This window comes from Chaetodon auriga, chromosome 21 (assembly GCF_051107435.1).
Source record: "Chaetodon auriga isolate fChaAug3 chromosome 21, fChaAug3.hap1, whole genome shotgun sequence".
NCBI classification, from domain to species: Eukaryota; Metazoa; Chordata; class Actinopteri; order Chaetodontiformes; family Chaetodontidae; genus Chaetodon; species Chaetodon auriga.
Window position 1 is genome coordinate 9,998,185 of NC_135094.1, and position 14,930 is coordinate 10,013,114.

At 45.4% G+C, this 14,930-nt stretch overlaps 1 protein-coding gene across 1 annotated transcript in view; it reads left to right on the forward strand.

Moving 5' to 3' along the window:
- prex2 (phosphatidylinositol-3,4,5-trisphosphate-dependent Rac exchange factor 2) overlaps positions 1-14,930 on the forward strand; it is an 85,456-nt gene that overhangs the window by 42,150 nt on the left and 28,376 nt on the right. The window contains exons 20-29 of the mRNA XM_076761744.1: positions 1,724-1,860; positions 3,496-3,613; positions 4,252-4,436; positions 6,428-6,589; positions 8,654-8,876; positions 8,961-9,168; positions 12,511-12,690; positions 12,972-13,066; positions 13,552-13,634; positions 14,500-14,590. Of these exons, the coding sequence (XP_076617859.1) occupies positions 1,724-1,860; positions 3,496-3,613; positions 4,252-4,436; positions 6,428-6,589; positions 8,654-8,876; positions 8,961-9,168; positions 12,511-12,690; positions 12,972-13,066; positions 13,552-13,634; positions 14,500-14,590 (1,482 nt within the window). The remainder of the gene's footprint in view (positions 1-1,723; positions 1,861-3,495; positions 3,614-4,251; positions 4,437-6,427; positions 6,590-8,653; positions 8,877-8,960; positions 9,169-12,510; positions 12,691-12,971; positions 13,067-13,551; positions 13,635-14,499; positions 14,591-14,930) is intronic.

Here is a 14,930-nt window from a genome sequence, read left to right on the forward strand (position 1 = left end):
GTTGGTTAATGGTGCTGCCAAAACTGAGAATTATCTGGTTATCAGTCACTTTCCACACAGCAGCAATTCCCATGTACCTGTTCACTCTGTCCCTCAGATGGAGAGGCGCTCAGCATTTTTTCATGGCTCTTTTTCGCCTGCACACACAGCATGTTCAACAGCATCGCTATCAGGGCTGACACAAGATAGGGCCCAATCAGAAAACAATCCATGGCCTTGTCTGCCTGTTCTCAGGGGGATTGAGTCTTGTTTTTTTACTTAAAGCAATCTAAGTGGGCTCGCAGGGTAGAAATGTGCTGGGTATGTGTGTGGTTGTGTGTGTGTGTGTGCGCATGTGTTGGCCTGATGATGTGGTTGCCTGGGAACCTGCCATGTGTTTAAGTAGATGCTCTGATCCCCCGAGACAAAGCTGATGATGTAGGAGGTGTCTGATCCTGTGGATTGTCATAACAGCTGCTGGTGGCTGAGGTCAATAGCGGCAGGTAATACCAATTACAGGCAGAGACACAGAGAGAGAGACAAACAGACAGGAAGAGGTGAGACAAACAGACAGGAAGAGGTGAGACAAACAGACAATTTCATTTAGGTGGAAATTGTCAGTGTTCTCATTGTTTCATATTGGCATGTCGTTGGTGCTAATCTGCCCTTTCTGTGATGCTTACACTGCACTTACTCACAGCAAAATTGAAATCTAAGTAACATAAAATTTGACTTTATTTTAGAGCATTTCACGTCTATCAATCCTTTTTGTCCTTAGTTATCTTAGTTTTAATTTCTTGCTGAGATTTTATTATTGGTCCTGACTAACTTAATGCTTGAAAATACAATTTCCAAAATTCCAAAGCTGCTTGATCATCTCTGACATTTATGGTCCCCAGAGGATGAATCATACTGACTTTGGTGATCCCCTCACCTGTCCTGTACTGCCACTAGCAGGTTAAACTTAGTCCAGTATGGTTTGGGACCAAATGCCTGCAAACCCAGTGGCATTGCCATCAGCCTCGATTGTACTTTGTGCTAATTAGGAAATGTTAGCAATGCTACAGATTGTAAACATTGATGAAAACACTGATGATAGCATTAATGTTTTAAACTTGGACTATGGGGCTTTTTACATGTAAATGAAAATCTAATAAATGTAGGCTCTTGTCAGATGAGTTCACACAATACTGATCAAGCCCATCACCATTCCTTTTCTTTTGTGCTGATGTTGTTTCTGATACAGAAGAGAAACCACAGCTTAATGTCGTTCTTACACATTCCTGTCGAGAAGAATACAGATTCCGTACATTGCAATGTGAGGTATGCCTGCTGTGTATTTAAGGAGCTATGAAAACAAATGGGAGGAATATTTAGCCTGCCATGCACTTCCTTCTGATAGCTGTAAACCTTGAAGTTCTCTTATGGTCTGAATCACATCCCTCGGAGAGGCCCTCGTCTACCCCAGATAAACAACTTCCCTCTTCTCTCACACTCCTCCTGAGCTTCCAAAACAGGAAGCTAAAGTTGCAAATACAAAGACGAAAAAGGAATGTTGTTCAACCCAATTTTGTGTACAGGATGTGGAAGATGTGACAGCTGTTTTTTGGGACATGCCGGTGTTTGTTTCATCCGGATTCCGCTTTCACCTGCGTGATAACGTGCAGAACGTCGCATGCTGTACTGTAGTTACTGCCGTTGAAGCCTTTCCTTTTTCTCTTTGCTTGTGTCTGTCTCACCCCAGGCACGGTGGCAGCCATTGCCGGTCTCCACCCGGGCCAGTGCATCATCAAGGTGAATGGCATCAATGTAAGCAAGGAGAGCCACGCCAGCGTCATCGCTCACGTCACCGCTTGTAGGAAGTACCGACGGCCCACGCAGGTGAGGAGGAGGAAAGGAAAAATGGGAATATATTGCAAAATAAACCCAGCTAGAGTCTGTAGTTTTCAGAGTTTTACTTCACACCCAATATTTAGGGTCTCACGCGTTCTGTTCAAGCACTATGACGATCAGGTCCCCGAAGAAAAGCAGTTAGCTTTGAATTGGAGGTCACACTTTCATTTCCCATGACCTATACTTGTAGAAAGTTAAGATAATTTGACTTGTACATTGTTTGATTGGATAGTTATGCAATAAAACTGGAAGGAGAAGAAGTGTGGGAGATCATTACGGAGGGAAAGGCACAAAAAGAGCAGAAAAAAGGGGAAAACAAAGAGTAGTTGACCGTGAGAAAAAACGCAGCAGACAGACCTCCTAGCTCCCGTTTACCTTCATATCTCTCTTTCTCTCTCTTTGTGACTCCCTCTTTCCTTCTCTTGGGTCATTACGCAGAAATAATAGTAGTTTTGGCTCCTCTAGTGCTGACCCCTGGCTCACAGCGGTGGGCCTGCTGTGGGAGACTGGCAGGCTGCAGAGAGGTGGGAAAGGATCTGGGGGTGGCTGGGGCTCGGTGTGGGTGAGATCCCTAGAGGGAGGGAGGAGAAAGATGGAGGAAAATACGAAGGATAAACTAGACTTTTTTCTTTTTTTTTTGCCCTGATAGAGTGGTTGACAGCACACAGCGTGGGGGGAGAGAGCAGGCTCAGTCCACCTGTTGAAAGTGGGACAAATGTGTGAAAATAGAAACCCAAGAGTGTGTGTATGGGGTGAGTTAGTGTAGTGTGTCACTTATAATTGAGCCCCATTGGGACTTCAGGCTTAATGAAGCACTTCAGGGCTCCAGCACTATTGGAGATCTGGTTTACATCAAGTATGGACACAGAGGAACCGCCCTCTCTCTTTCTCCATCTCTTTCTACGTGCGGTTGTACACTAGAAGACCACAGACCAGTCGGCAGAGCATGGCACAGCATGCAGCCTTGGCAGAAAACCCATTGTGGGCTTGGGTGTGGAGAGAACAGACAGATACACAGACACACACACACACACACACACACACACACACACACACACACACACACACACACACACACACACACAGGGCTGTGTGGCACGCTAGAGTGAGTTGATGAGATTGGCATGGGTTTGCTTTTGCGGTCTCACTGAGCACCATGTTCCCATATGTTTGTGAAGGCTTTTCACTGTATGCTTTGCCAACCCAACTGTGACACTGCACACCATATCTGGGCAGAATCAGCTAAACATGCTGCATCAAACCCAAACCTCAGCTTGTGTACACGCACGCACCGACACACACGCCGGAGTTCTGTGTGCTCCTCACCTCCTATCTTTCTAGCAATGAAAATGCCACCTGTTAGCAACGAGTGAGAGTGGAAGGATAAGAGAGATGCTGCAATCGACTGATATGTCTTGACAGTGGTGTGTGTGTGTGTGTGTGACTGTAGTGGTTCCAGTGAATTTAAGTCCAACTGAAAACACACAGAAGCGTTTTTGTTCTAAATAAGTTCGAAAAATCCAAATCATTTGAGAGAAAAAGTTCCGTTTCTTCATGCTTTTTATGATACAACAACATGTTATTGCACATCTAAGTGAGTTCCTTTGTTGTATTCCTATGCAGCAAGATACTATTAAGTGGGTGTACAACAACAGTGAGAGCGCTCAGGAGGACAACCAGAAAACGAACCAGAAACCAACCCCTGAGGAGAACGGAGACGGCTTTGAGTGCAAAGTAGAAGGTGACCACACACACACGTTCACAAGAAACGACACGAGAATTACTCACCAGGGAAAAGAAATTCCACTCAAGGTGTCTGTGGATGTAACGCAGGCTTGTTCGCGGGAACACAAGCCCCGCCGCCCTCTCCAGTTAACAAGTCAGACGCAGCTCCGAACAGGCTCATCTGGACTGTGTTAGTCTGAGAACAGCCGCCTCCGCTGGCTCATCAAGTGTTAATTCTCCCCCCTACGATTTATGGATCGCAATGAGAAAGTAAAGCAGGAAAGCTATTGCCTTCATAGCAAAGAGCTCGGGAGCAGGATTTACTGCCGTATTAAGTCATCGCGTTAGCATAGGGCCGGTTAGCCTAATGCTCTTGGAATTGCTCATCAATTTCAGAGGCTGATGGAGGGAGGCCATGTGCGGAGGGTCTTCCTCGGAAATGAGCTGCAGATTTGGTGGTCTGATGCCTCCTGCAGTGCAGAGTGTGTGATGACAAAAACTTTGTTGTGGTGAATTCTTTGTTTTTATGGCGGAAAATACCATCAGTGCATTGGTTTTGTGATTCGTGCATGCGGGCTGCCATGTTTGCATGAAAGTTGCGAGAGATCTGTTTCACCCCTCTGTCTTTGCTCCTCTGTATTTCTACAACCTCAGAGGTGATGGACAAATTCAACACTATAGCCATCATCGACGGGAAAAAGGACCATGTCAGCCTGACTGTGGACAACGTCCACCTGGAGTACGGAGTGATGTATGAGTATGACAGCACGGCTGGCATCAAGTGTCACGTGCTGGAAAAGATGGTTGAACCCAAGGGATTCTTCAGCCTCACTGCTAAGGTATTCTGTCCGCTGCGATATGATCTAAAATCTATAAAGTGATAGATTATCTCATTTATCTTGATAGCAATAAATGTAATGGGTACATTACAGTTACTTTCCCATGCTAGATTTCACATTTATGTCAGGATCAATGCAAAGTGTGATCAGCTAAAGATTCTGAACATCTGAACTGGACTTCAGGCTGATTGGTTGAACATCTGGTTTAATTATGTGGAATTCAAACCGTTCGTTTTTGGAAAACAGTGATGTTGGTAATTCAATGCATTTGCTCCAGCCTCAAGGCTAGAGACCCTGTGCTCGCTTTGTGGCAATTTGATTAATTAAAGCAAAACATATTTGCCCTTCTACCTTAATTCAATGTGCTGCCTCGTCCAAGGGCGCTGAGTCAACGTCTTTTTTTTAATGCCTTTATTATTTCAGTTGATATTGTGCTTAAATTGAGCATATTCCTTACTATATTTGTATTTAATCACATGAATCACTTCTATTCTAGCGGAAGAGAACGAGCTGGTTTTTGTGGCTGTAGGCAAATTATAATAAAGCTGCAATGTGCTGTGTGCGCTGTAAACACAATTCACAGGAAGTGGGAGGAAGAGGCCCTGATCTAAGGCCCTGATCCGAGCCCAAGGGGAATGTCCTAATCAGCTAATGGCCGTTACTTTTATCAGAATTTATGAAGCAAACATTGTTTAGGCTGATATAATGCTAACTGTCTGTGGATAACAGCGAGAGAAAGAAAGAGAGACGGGGAAAGTTTTATTACCTTTTAGGTGATGAATAGTGCTGTTGTGTTTATCACCTCAGAGCTGAGCCTCGCTGAGTTCAATAGAGACGTAAACAAACCATGAAAATGCTTCAGCCTCTGATGATAGCAGCAGATGAGCTTGAAAATGATCAAGACAGGTCATCATTTTTCTATATATTTGCTCTTTGGACAGATGTGAAATCTCTGTAGAATTTGTGATCAAGAACTTTGCTGTTGCATTTTTCCTCAAAATGACACACAGATGCCTGAGTGTAATTTTTTATGTTTAAACGCTTCGGTAGAGCAAGATCAGGCCAATGGCTCTCCCGCCGCGTAGATTGAGCGTCTTGACGCTTGTTAAAACCGACAGCTTTATTTCAGTCATGTTAGTTCCCAGCTGTGTTAAGTGCATGCCTTTTACATCCCAGCGCTGATGTTCACAGAATGATCATCGCTGATTTAAGACGCACAGCGGAACGAGATTCACTCAGACATAGAAGCGCACATGCTGGTGTGGAATATCAAACGCTGTTCGCAGCATCTTTATGCCAAATTCCATGATGAACAACATGTCCCGTTCATGGTAAATAAGCAGAGATCACAAGTTGGGTTCATGTTTTAAACTGATCTAGATTTACAGCCCTTGTGTTCTAAAGTCTTTAAAAGCACCATCTTAAATGAAAGCCAGTGACATGCATAAAGATAAAACTTGCCATATCCCCTCTGACTATCAGTAGTTTCCCATTCCTCCAAAGTGAAAGTAATTTTAGTATTATTATAAACATCTGCCCCAGCAGTTCAGGATGTCCTCTGAGATCTGTGTGATGTAGAATTTTAATATCGCTAATGCTGGCAGGCGCATTGGTTTTCTTGTGCTTCAGTCTGCTATTACATTTCCTCCTCTGCTTTTTTCTCTCCTCCACTGGGCATCTCATTAAGACGGCTCAGAGATTTGTGTCTCTCTTCCTCCTCATATCTAATCTCCGATCTGGAAAGTCGGAGTCTTCATACATAGCATGTATAGTGTATGTATCACGTTCTGAGTTTATCTCAGTGGATTTATGAACAGCACATGGAAATTTTACATATCCGAGTGAAACTGCTCATGAAATGCTGCGGAGGGATCGTCCCTGCAGCCAAATTTTATTTTGTTTTCCAATGAAAAAGGGCTTGGCCATTCGTTTACATGCCGCTAGCTGGTCCATCAGTTAATCATCTCTGCCTTTGCCCTTTCTCTGACCAGATCCTGGAGGCGCTGGCTCGCAATGATGACACGCTGGTGCAGATGTGTGGCAGGTTGAGTTTCAGCTGTGATGTGATCCCCGAGGAGCTGCAGGTGCGCTTCACGGCCATGTGTGCTGAGAGGGTGGAGCACATCAACCGGCGCATCACCAACTACAGAAAGGTAACTATGCTGCGTTGCTCTGATGAGAAACTAAGAGGCCCGCCATCAGTGCCTCTCCACCATGAGCTGCATATGTATATTTTTACACTGCTTGGAATCATGAAAATGGTCTTCTGCAATTCTCTGCAGACTGACACGAATAGAAGCAGGATGCAGCTGGTGTAGAAATACCACTTGTGCATAGTTTCTACTGTGGTTCCACACTGTGGTGTTTGTCCTAAAAGAGTGGAAATCCTGCTGAACCAATTCAACTGAGATGCACTGTGATAGAACTTTTATAGGGACCTCCCACAAGGACCCAAGTGACCGAAACATACTGAAAATGTACTAAAAAGACAGAGAAGTCGAACCGATGGATGTTTGTTTTCTCACTGCGCTGACATCAACATGTCAGAGTGGATCAAACCAGTGGCGCTATGCAAACAAGTGTGAAGGCTGCAATCAGTTCTCCCCGACCTGAGAGTGAAGACGAAATATTTAACCAAGACGTCATTGTCCTGCGGACTTGTCAGTGAGTTTGTGGATATGTGTGCAATGTGTAGTAAAATCTGCCGCTTTGTTTATAATTAGGTTACAGCCGGTTGCTGACTGAGCCAAAGTATTTTCATCGCTTTTCATTCACATCTGTAAGCGTGTGTCTATAGGCCAAACATCCCAATGCATGCAAGTGTGCGTGAGAGGGAAAAAGGAAAAGATCTGACTCAACATTAGAGTGGAGCCTTGGATTAATTAGCAGTCACTTATAAATAGCCCTGTGCAGCCACAGCCAGGACGTTTGTTGTGTAAGATCCCCTCCTGCACTGGAGCATTCCTTTTCAGACCCCAAGAGAGAAGAGGTGGGGGGGGGGGGGGGGGGGGGGGGAGTGAGCGAGAGGGAAGGACGAAAGAGGGAGGAACTGACATCAAGAGACAGAACACAGAGTGATATAAGGGGAGATGTTAACCTGAGGGCTGGAAACAAGAGTCCGCAAACCTCAAGAGAGATGTGGTGAGACTCCTCGGTCTCAAGAGAAGGTCAGCTCACGGTCCATCTGGAGCACATCATCTCACTCCGTGCTGCAGCTATCTGAGATAACCGAGAAGACATGTTTGGTTTAAGTTCCCTAGTTAACATATACATTATGTTATGCTTATGTTGCTTGACAGCCCGGGTTGCTAAAAACTGAGTGTGTGGCTCATCGCATCTGCTGTGTAACATCCAAGACAGGATGCAGGCCCTGTGATGGAGGGTTCAAGGAAAGTGCAACCAAATGAAAAAACGTGTTTGTGATATTCTGTATCAGCTCAATTGGATCCAAGCAGTGTTTCAGGATCCCTTTGTACTTTTTGTTTTACATGGAGATCTCACAGCACAGCAAGAGTTAGGTGTCCTATAGATGTTCTATAGGGTTGAGCCACTAAGGAGGATTTGGGCGCTCTGTTTAACAGTGTATACAGGATCCATACACTCTTATCTGATTGGATTGTTGTTTTATTTTGTCAGTGGAAAGTGTGTTCGATGTTACTGTCATGAAAATAAAACCGCAGTTCCTCTGCGGCAAATTCAAAACATGAACTCACATTCTGGAGGTTTGTGGAAGTCACAGATGAAATCACAAATAGGAAAAAAACAATCATTTCATCATATAATCTCACAACATGATGGTATGAGCTGCTGTACATCATTTTAATTCAATTCATATCCATCTAAGTGATAAATGGCCATGTTGGGCTCTGGAGTTCTTCACATGTGTGAGCAATGATAATGCTATGTGTCTGTCTTGGATCTTTGATTTGGGTTTAATATTTGAGCTGTCACATAAAAAAGCAGGAATGAAGAAAATGTACAGTAATGGCTGTTGATGCTTTTCTTCTAGCGCCAGCTGTCATATATGTAAAAGAAAACAGCACACATGCAGCTTTTAAAGACTTTTGAAGCCTGCCTGCTCTAAAATCGTCATCCCTTTTCTCCACCTTTGATTACTATCAACCCATATTTCTCACAGATGATCTTTATCAACCACATTAAAGAAAACATCAACACATTTTATCTCTGCATCACCTTCGTCTCTCTGTTTAACACAGTTTGCTCGGGTACTGAAGAACAGAGCGTGGCCCACCTTTAAGCAGGCTAAAGCCAAGGTGTCCCCCCTCCATAGCAGCGACTTCTGCCCTACAAACTGTCATATCAATGTGATGGAGGTGTCCTACCCAAAGACCACCACCTCTCTGGGTAGTGCCTTTGGTGTGCAGCTGGACAACAGGAAGAACACCCTGGAGAAGGGAGGACGCAGCAGTGCAGAGCAGGGTGAGTGAGCACACAGTCCAATACTGACACATCTGAATCCGCTGTGAAATTTGACCTTTTACTGGCATGTTTGTGTCGCCTCAGGTAAGCTGAACCCCATGGTTAATGTCCAGCATACTATCACCACTATGGCTGCACCGTCGGGTCATAGCCTGGGCAGGACGGAGGGCCACGGCCTCCGCTTCCTGCTCCGAGAGGAAGACCTGCTCACCCTGGATGCTTACCAGAAACTCCTCTACAAACTCACCACAGTCGTGGCGGAGATGGAGACACACGGCGGCCACATTCACGAGTGAGTGGCTATATGTGCATGTTTGCAGTGTATACAACATCTGTACCTGTGCAGCCTTTGCAATTGTTAACATAAACACACACACACACACACACACACACACACACACACACACGTACACTTTTTTCTCATATGCACAACGTGCCTGCAAATCACTCCCATGTGAGACGCAGTGTTCTGTTTCGTTGAATGGGCTCGAGTTTGAGATTAATCTATTCCAACATGTTGCACACAAATTGCGAAATAAAGGGTGAAATTGATCTTTTCTCGTATCGCTTTTTGTTTATGATGGAACGGGACCTCTCCCGCTGATTCCATTCCACTTGATTTGAAGTGTCCTTAGAAACCAGATTGCCTCATATGACAAGCTGTAACTTCAGCAGAGCGCCTGGTCAACGTGCTGCGTCTGGCACTGGGCGGGCATACATTTTATTCATTATTCTAGCACCTGTGTGTGTGTGTGTGTGTGTGTGAGAGAGAGAGAGAGAGAGAGAGAGAGAGAGAGAGAGAGAGAGAGAGAGAGAGAGAGAGAGAGAGAGAGAGAGAGTCAGTTAGGTGGATTCTCTCCACCATTTGTGTGCAAAGGTATGCTTATGCTTCATTTATGCTCAGGATTTAAAGCCAATACGCTTGTGTTAGATCAGTGTTTCCTGGCTGGCCGCTCTGTGTTCAGCATGGTCACCGGGTTCATTGTTTGGAAGTGCACGAGGCCACGGAAAGGAAATGGGAAACACTGCTCCAGTTTGGCCTCCCCCACCGCCAAACAGGAAACACAGTCTCAGTGAAGTGGAGGGTGTGTCATTAGGCCAGGTGCCCTCTGGAAATGCCGTTCAGCAACAACTGACCGACACATACACACTCACGCTTATTTGTAGGACGCCAATGTGTGTAAATGTTCATAGTGCCATAGATTCCTCCTGCAGAAGTTGGTAATTAATGGCGGGCAGCTGACTACAATAGATGTGCTATGAATCTTTAGACGATCATTTGATTGATTTGGTCATTAGAAGTCTCCTCAGCAAAGGCAGCGGCATTCGGAGAATGACATTAAAAGTCGCTAGATGGAGCGGAGCTGTCACCTAACCGTGGTAATAATGACTCGAGTCCACAGCGGGGCTCTTAATGACTGCGTCTGGACAAATTTTGTCATGCTCCTTTCGCCGCCAATTAGCGCGGTCGCGTCCACGCGCTTTCAAATGGTCCGAGACGCGGCTAGCGAGGGGATGATGACCTTTACCATCCGCTGTCTGTTTAAACATGCAGACGCGCACACACATGCACACTTCAGGAGCTCGTTAAGGGTGAGCTGTGTGCGTGGGCACGAGTGTTTCACAGCAGTGGAACAAATATGAGTTGTGTCGCTCGTATTTGCAGCGTGGGTGCTTTGCTCTGACCTCTGTGGGTTTGTTCAGCCCTCCTGAGCTCTTCATTAGATTAGTTTGCATATTAACCTGTTCTTTGACTGGTCTGGGGTCAGTAGTACTTTTTTTATTCATACATACACCTTCCCTTTTTCTCCTAGCTCTGCTGGTTTTGTCAAAGTCTCTCTGCGTCCTTTCCTTCCTGCGTCTGTCTGCACACATAGACGCAGACATTCTTCACTCTCTCTCTGTCTTTACTGGGTGTGACTGACTTTGACAGCACCTATTTATAATGATGTATTAATGAGCAGAAGTGGCCATATTTATTAGAACCCCCCCACACACCAGCAGTTTCCCACCCAAAGTCAAGAGAGGAAGTCAATGTACATTCACCGGAGATTAGAAATATCCTCTGGTAATTCAGGGAAAGAAAAACAGCCGAACGTGGAGCTATGTTACATAATTTCTTGGCTGATTCTGGAGGAATCCATTTTGAGGCAGCGACCTGTGAACCTTCGTCTCGGGGGCCACAGACGAGAGGTCGCAGCTGTGTGTGGACGTGCCCCGTGGCTCACTTTCTATCAGGACCTCCTCCCTTCCTGGATCAAATACCCACCAACCCCACTTTCCTCCTCCGTTTTCACATATTTTCTCTGTGGACATTATTATTAGCATCCTGACTGCAATCAGTTTCACCGCTATAGGGTCCTCTTATTTACCTCCGTATGGATTAAAGCATGCAAATCACGATTCTGCCTGATGTGGAGCTTTGTAATGCAGATTCACTTGTGCCTGCAATGAGGGCGATTGATGTCTAATGGTTTAATGTGTCGAAGTGGGTTAAAGAGCTTCCTGTGAGAGATTAAGAGATCTTCCCGATCGCTCCAGATAAGCAGTGGTGTGCTTTGGCCTGCTCTCGTCGTTCTTTCCCGTCTTTTCTCTCTCTGCTGAAGCCCCTTCTCTGATCCAGTCATTGTTATTCTCCCTCGCTCCCTCCGATAGTTTGCGCCCCAAAGGCCCCAAACTGCGCTCACTTCTTTATTAACCAATAGCCAATCACAGAGCCTGGAGAGCTTCTCCATGGCGATGGAATGCCACTCTGCTTTGGAGGGGCATTGTGGCGGCTCCTGGAGTGGACCATAATGAGGGCATCTCTGTGGCCCAGTCAGCCTGTGAATGGGTAGAAAAGGGGGTCAATAGAGAGGGAGGAATGGAGGGGAAAGGAGAGGTGTTTAAAAGCATAAAGAGGCATAAAAATCTGAGATGCATTTGGGTAGCATGAGGCAGACAGGTTGTTTACTTCACGCCACCCCACTGCCTCCATTCAGATGTCCTTAAGGCCGATGTTATGACACAATGGAAAATGTAAGCGGACACAAATTAAAATAAGGCTTGAATGTGAGCAGGCATTGCGTGTCAGAGTGTGTGCGTGTGTTTGTGTGTGTAAGGGGGGGGGGGGGGGTGGATCAAAAAAAGTCCAAGCCTCGCATTTATTAGAATATGGTTTTAAATGTCACCATGTGTTGCTGCAACTGTGAAAATATCCTGGCCGGCCTCTTCCTGCTCCTCCGATAGTTGTCTGATACAGTACAGGCCGGCGCTAATGGTGAGAGCAGATCTTTGCAGCTGAGTTGCAGCATGTTGACACAGCTGCACCGGGCTACATGTTTGAACTTATGAATATGATGTGAATCCCTGTCCGTCTGAAGCTGATGTGCGGAAGCCAAGCGCATGCAGCTTGGGATTTTGTTTGGCTTTCTCGCTCAGCTGTCAGAGCCCACGCGCATGCTGCACATACTGGATGTACAGTTCAATATGTTACAGTGTTGGGACACATCCAAGCACTTCCTGTGTTGAATTAGTCTGATCAAAGAAGCTGTTTCCATCCTGCTGTCTCCAGTGTTCGGTTTGGATGAATGTCTTAGCTTTAAATAACCCTTCCTCTCTTTCTTTCTACTGTTTTTCTCCTTCTCTCCATCAGCCTTTTGTCCTCCATCACACACCCTCCAGCGACAGAGGCGAGGACCCCAGAGAGCTACATATCGGCAGAGAGCGAGGGGGAGAAGGGCGAGCGGAACGGGAAGAAAGTGTGTTTCAACGTGGCAGGGGACGAGCAGGAGGACTCCGGACACGACACGATCAGCAACCGAGACTCCTACAGGTAAAACCAAAGTGAAGTGTGGTTATGTAAGAGGTTTCAAAGAGAGCTCAAAGAAGTGGAAACACTTTTAGAAAAAGAATAACAGAAGGAGAAGTTGAATGGAAAAAGAAATCTGTGATATAACGATATCCAATAGCATAGCCACGTACATACATCATAACATAGAATGGCCTTATTTTTTATTAGCTGTTACCAGGATAATTAGATTAATGAGTGTGTATACTGAACAGGAAGATAAATATATATTTTTCCTTAATGTTTAACTCCTTGTTTCTTCTCAGTGACTGTAACAGCAACAGAAACTCCATTGCCTCCTTCACCAGCATCTGCAGCAGCCACTGTAGCTCCTACGTTCACAGTGATGAGATGGACTCAGGTGCACAAATGCGACACAGCGGACACGACACACATCACGCATTTGTAAACTTCTGTGGCAGAAATAAACAATATAACAACTCTGATCATCCTCTATGCTACAAAATAATTGACGTGCGATGATTCTAATCTCACTGCATGAGAACAAAAAAGCCTGAAGTTGAATCTAATTGGATGTGACGGGCGTTTGGCCACACATCTCATCTGGATTTGTCATTAACATCTTAACAACTGTGTGTCCTGTCAGATATCCCTTCCCTCTGTCTCAGAGGATGTGTCTGTCACACACACGCACACACGCACGCACGCACACACACTACAGCTCTATGTGATGTCAGGTATCCTTTTCTTAATCCTAAAAGATAAGAACGTTTGAAAGAAATGGACAGGCTTGCAGGTTGATTTGTCATCCACAGTGAACGTGCATGTGTGTAACGCAGTAGTATAGTGGGCTAATGCTGACAAGCTGCAACCATGCCTCTGCAGGGGATGAGATGCCCTCCAGTGTGTGGCTGTCCCATGACAAGCAGAAGAAGCTTCACAGCTTTCTGGAACATCTGTTTAGCCAGGTGGGTCAGCTAAACATCTGTTCAGGTTGATGAAACTTTCTCACCGTCTTAGATTTTTAAAGGCTGTTCTCATCCCTGAACATGGTTGAAATCCAGTTTATCTTGCAGATCCTTTTGAATATTACATATTTTATTGAGCTCCTTAACTTTTTTGTTGTCTTGTGAAGGTGAAATTACTGTGCTGCCGAATGGCATCCTGCAACAGATTGGAAATGGCTCTGTTATAATTTGATTTTTAGCCACAATCAAGTTGAAAAAGGCCAGTTGAAAAATGTGCAACATGGTTTTCAAACACAAAGCAATTATTTCATGCCCAGCTTAATGTTTTTAAAGGTCAAATATTTATGTAGACGTTCGTGTACGGAGAACAGAAATGATGTATTTTCTTCAGAAAGAGAAAGTCGTGATAACCTGAAGCTGACCCCTGACCTTTCTGAGACCTTTGTAGGAAATGTTGACCATATCTAATTACACATACTATCCACACACACACACACACACGCACGCATGCAGAGGCACACACACAAATGCATACGACATCCAGGAGAAGCCCTGTGAGGATGTCTCAATCGGCAGTGGACGGGCAGAAAAATGATGCCTTGCTGTCTCCGCACTTTTGGGCTGCTTCCTGTCATTTGTTTCATTGTGGAACAGTTTCCCCAGCTTTGTTTACATACTGCATAGCAAATTGTATTCACTGGGGCTCTGCGGGATCGTGTGTGTGTGTGTTAAAGAGAGAGCTAGAGATGCAGGTGTCGGTTATGTTTGGGCAGCACTTTTTGCTTCCCTTCGCATACTTTCGGTCTCAGCCGGGTGGAAACTGTATCATGTAAGCGCACCAACTCGACCTTTGTGCTGTCCCCAGGTGGACTCCATCACCAGCATGCTGAGAGGAGCGGTGGTGGCTCGGGCGTTCGAGCAGACCAAGTGCTTCACACCTGGAAGAGGATTACAAGGTAGAAAATGATGTGCTCCTGGCTCTGAAACACTGATCTCGCAGCCTCTTTTTGCACAGTGCTTCTAGTCGTCCAACCATAAGAAATGTAAAAGTTAGTCGTTTTAGTGTCCAAAATATTCTTTCTGTCTTACTGTCCCCGCAACATATCTCACTATCTCCTGTAGCAGTGGCATGTTTTTTTTTGTTTGATGATGTAGCCTTGCTTCCTGGGCCGGGCTGGGCTGCACAGTGGGCCTGAATGAGGAAAGATGATACTGGAGAAAACAGTGCACATGTTGAAAATGTAGCAGCCACCACCTGCACACAGGGACTGCAACTTCCTGTTATGTAACGTGTGT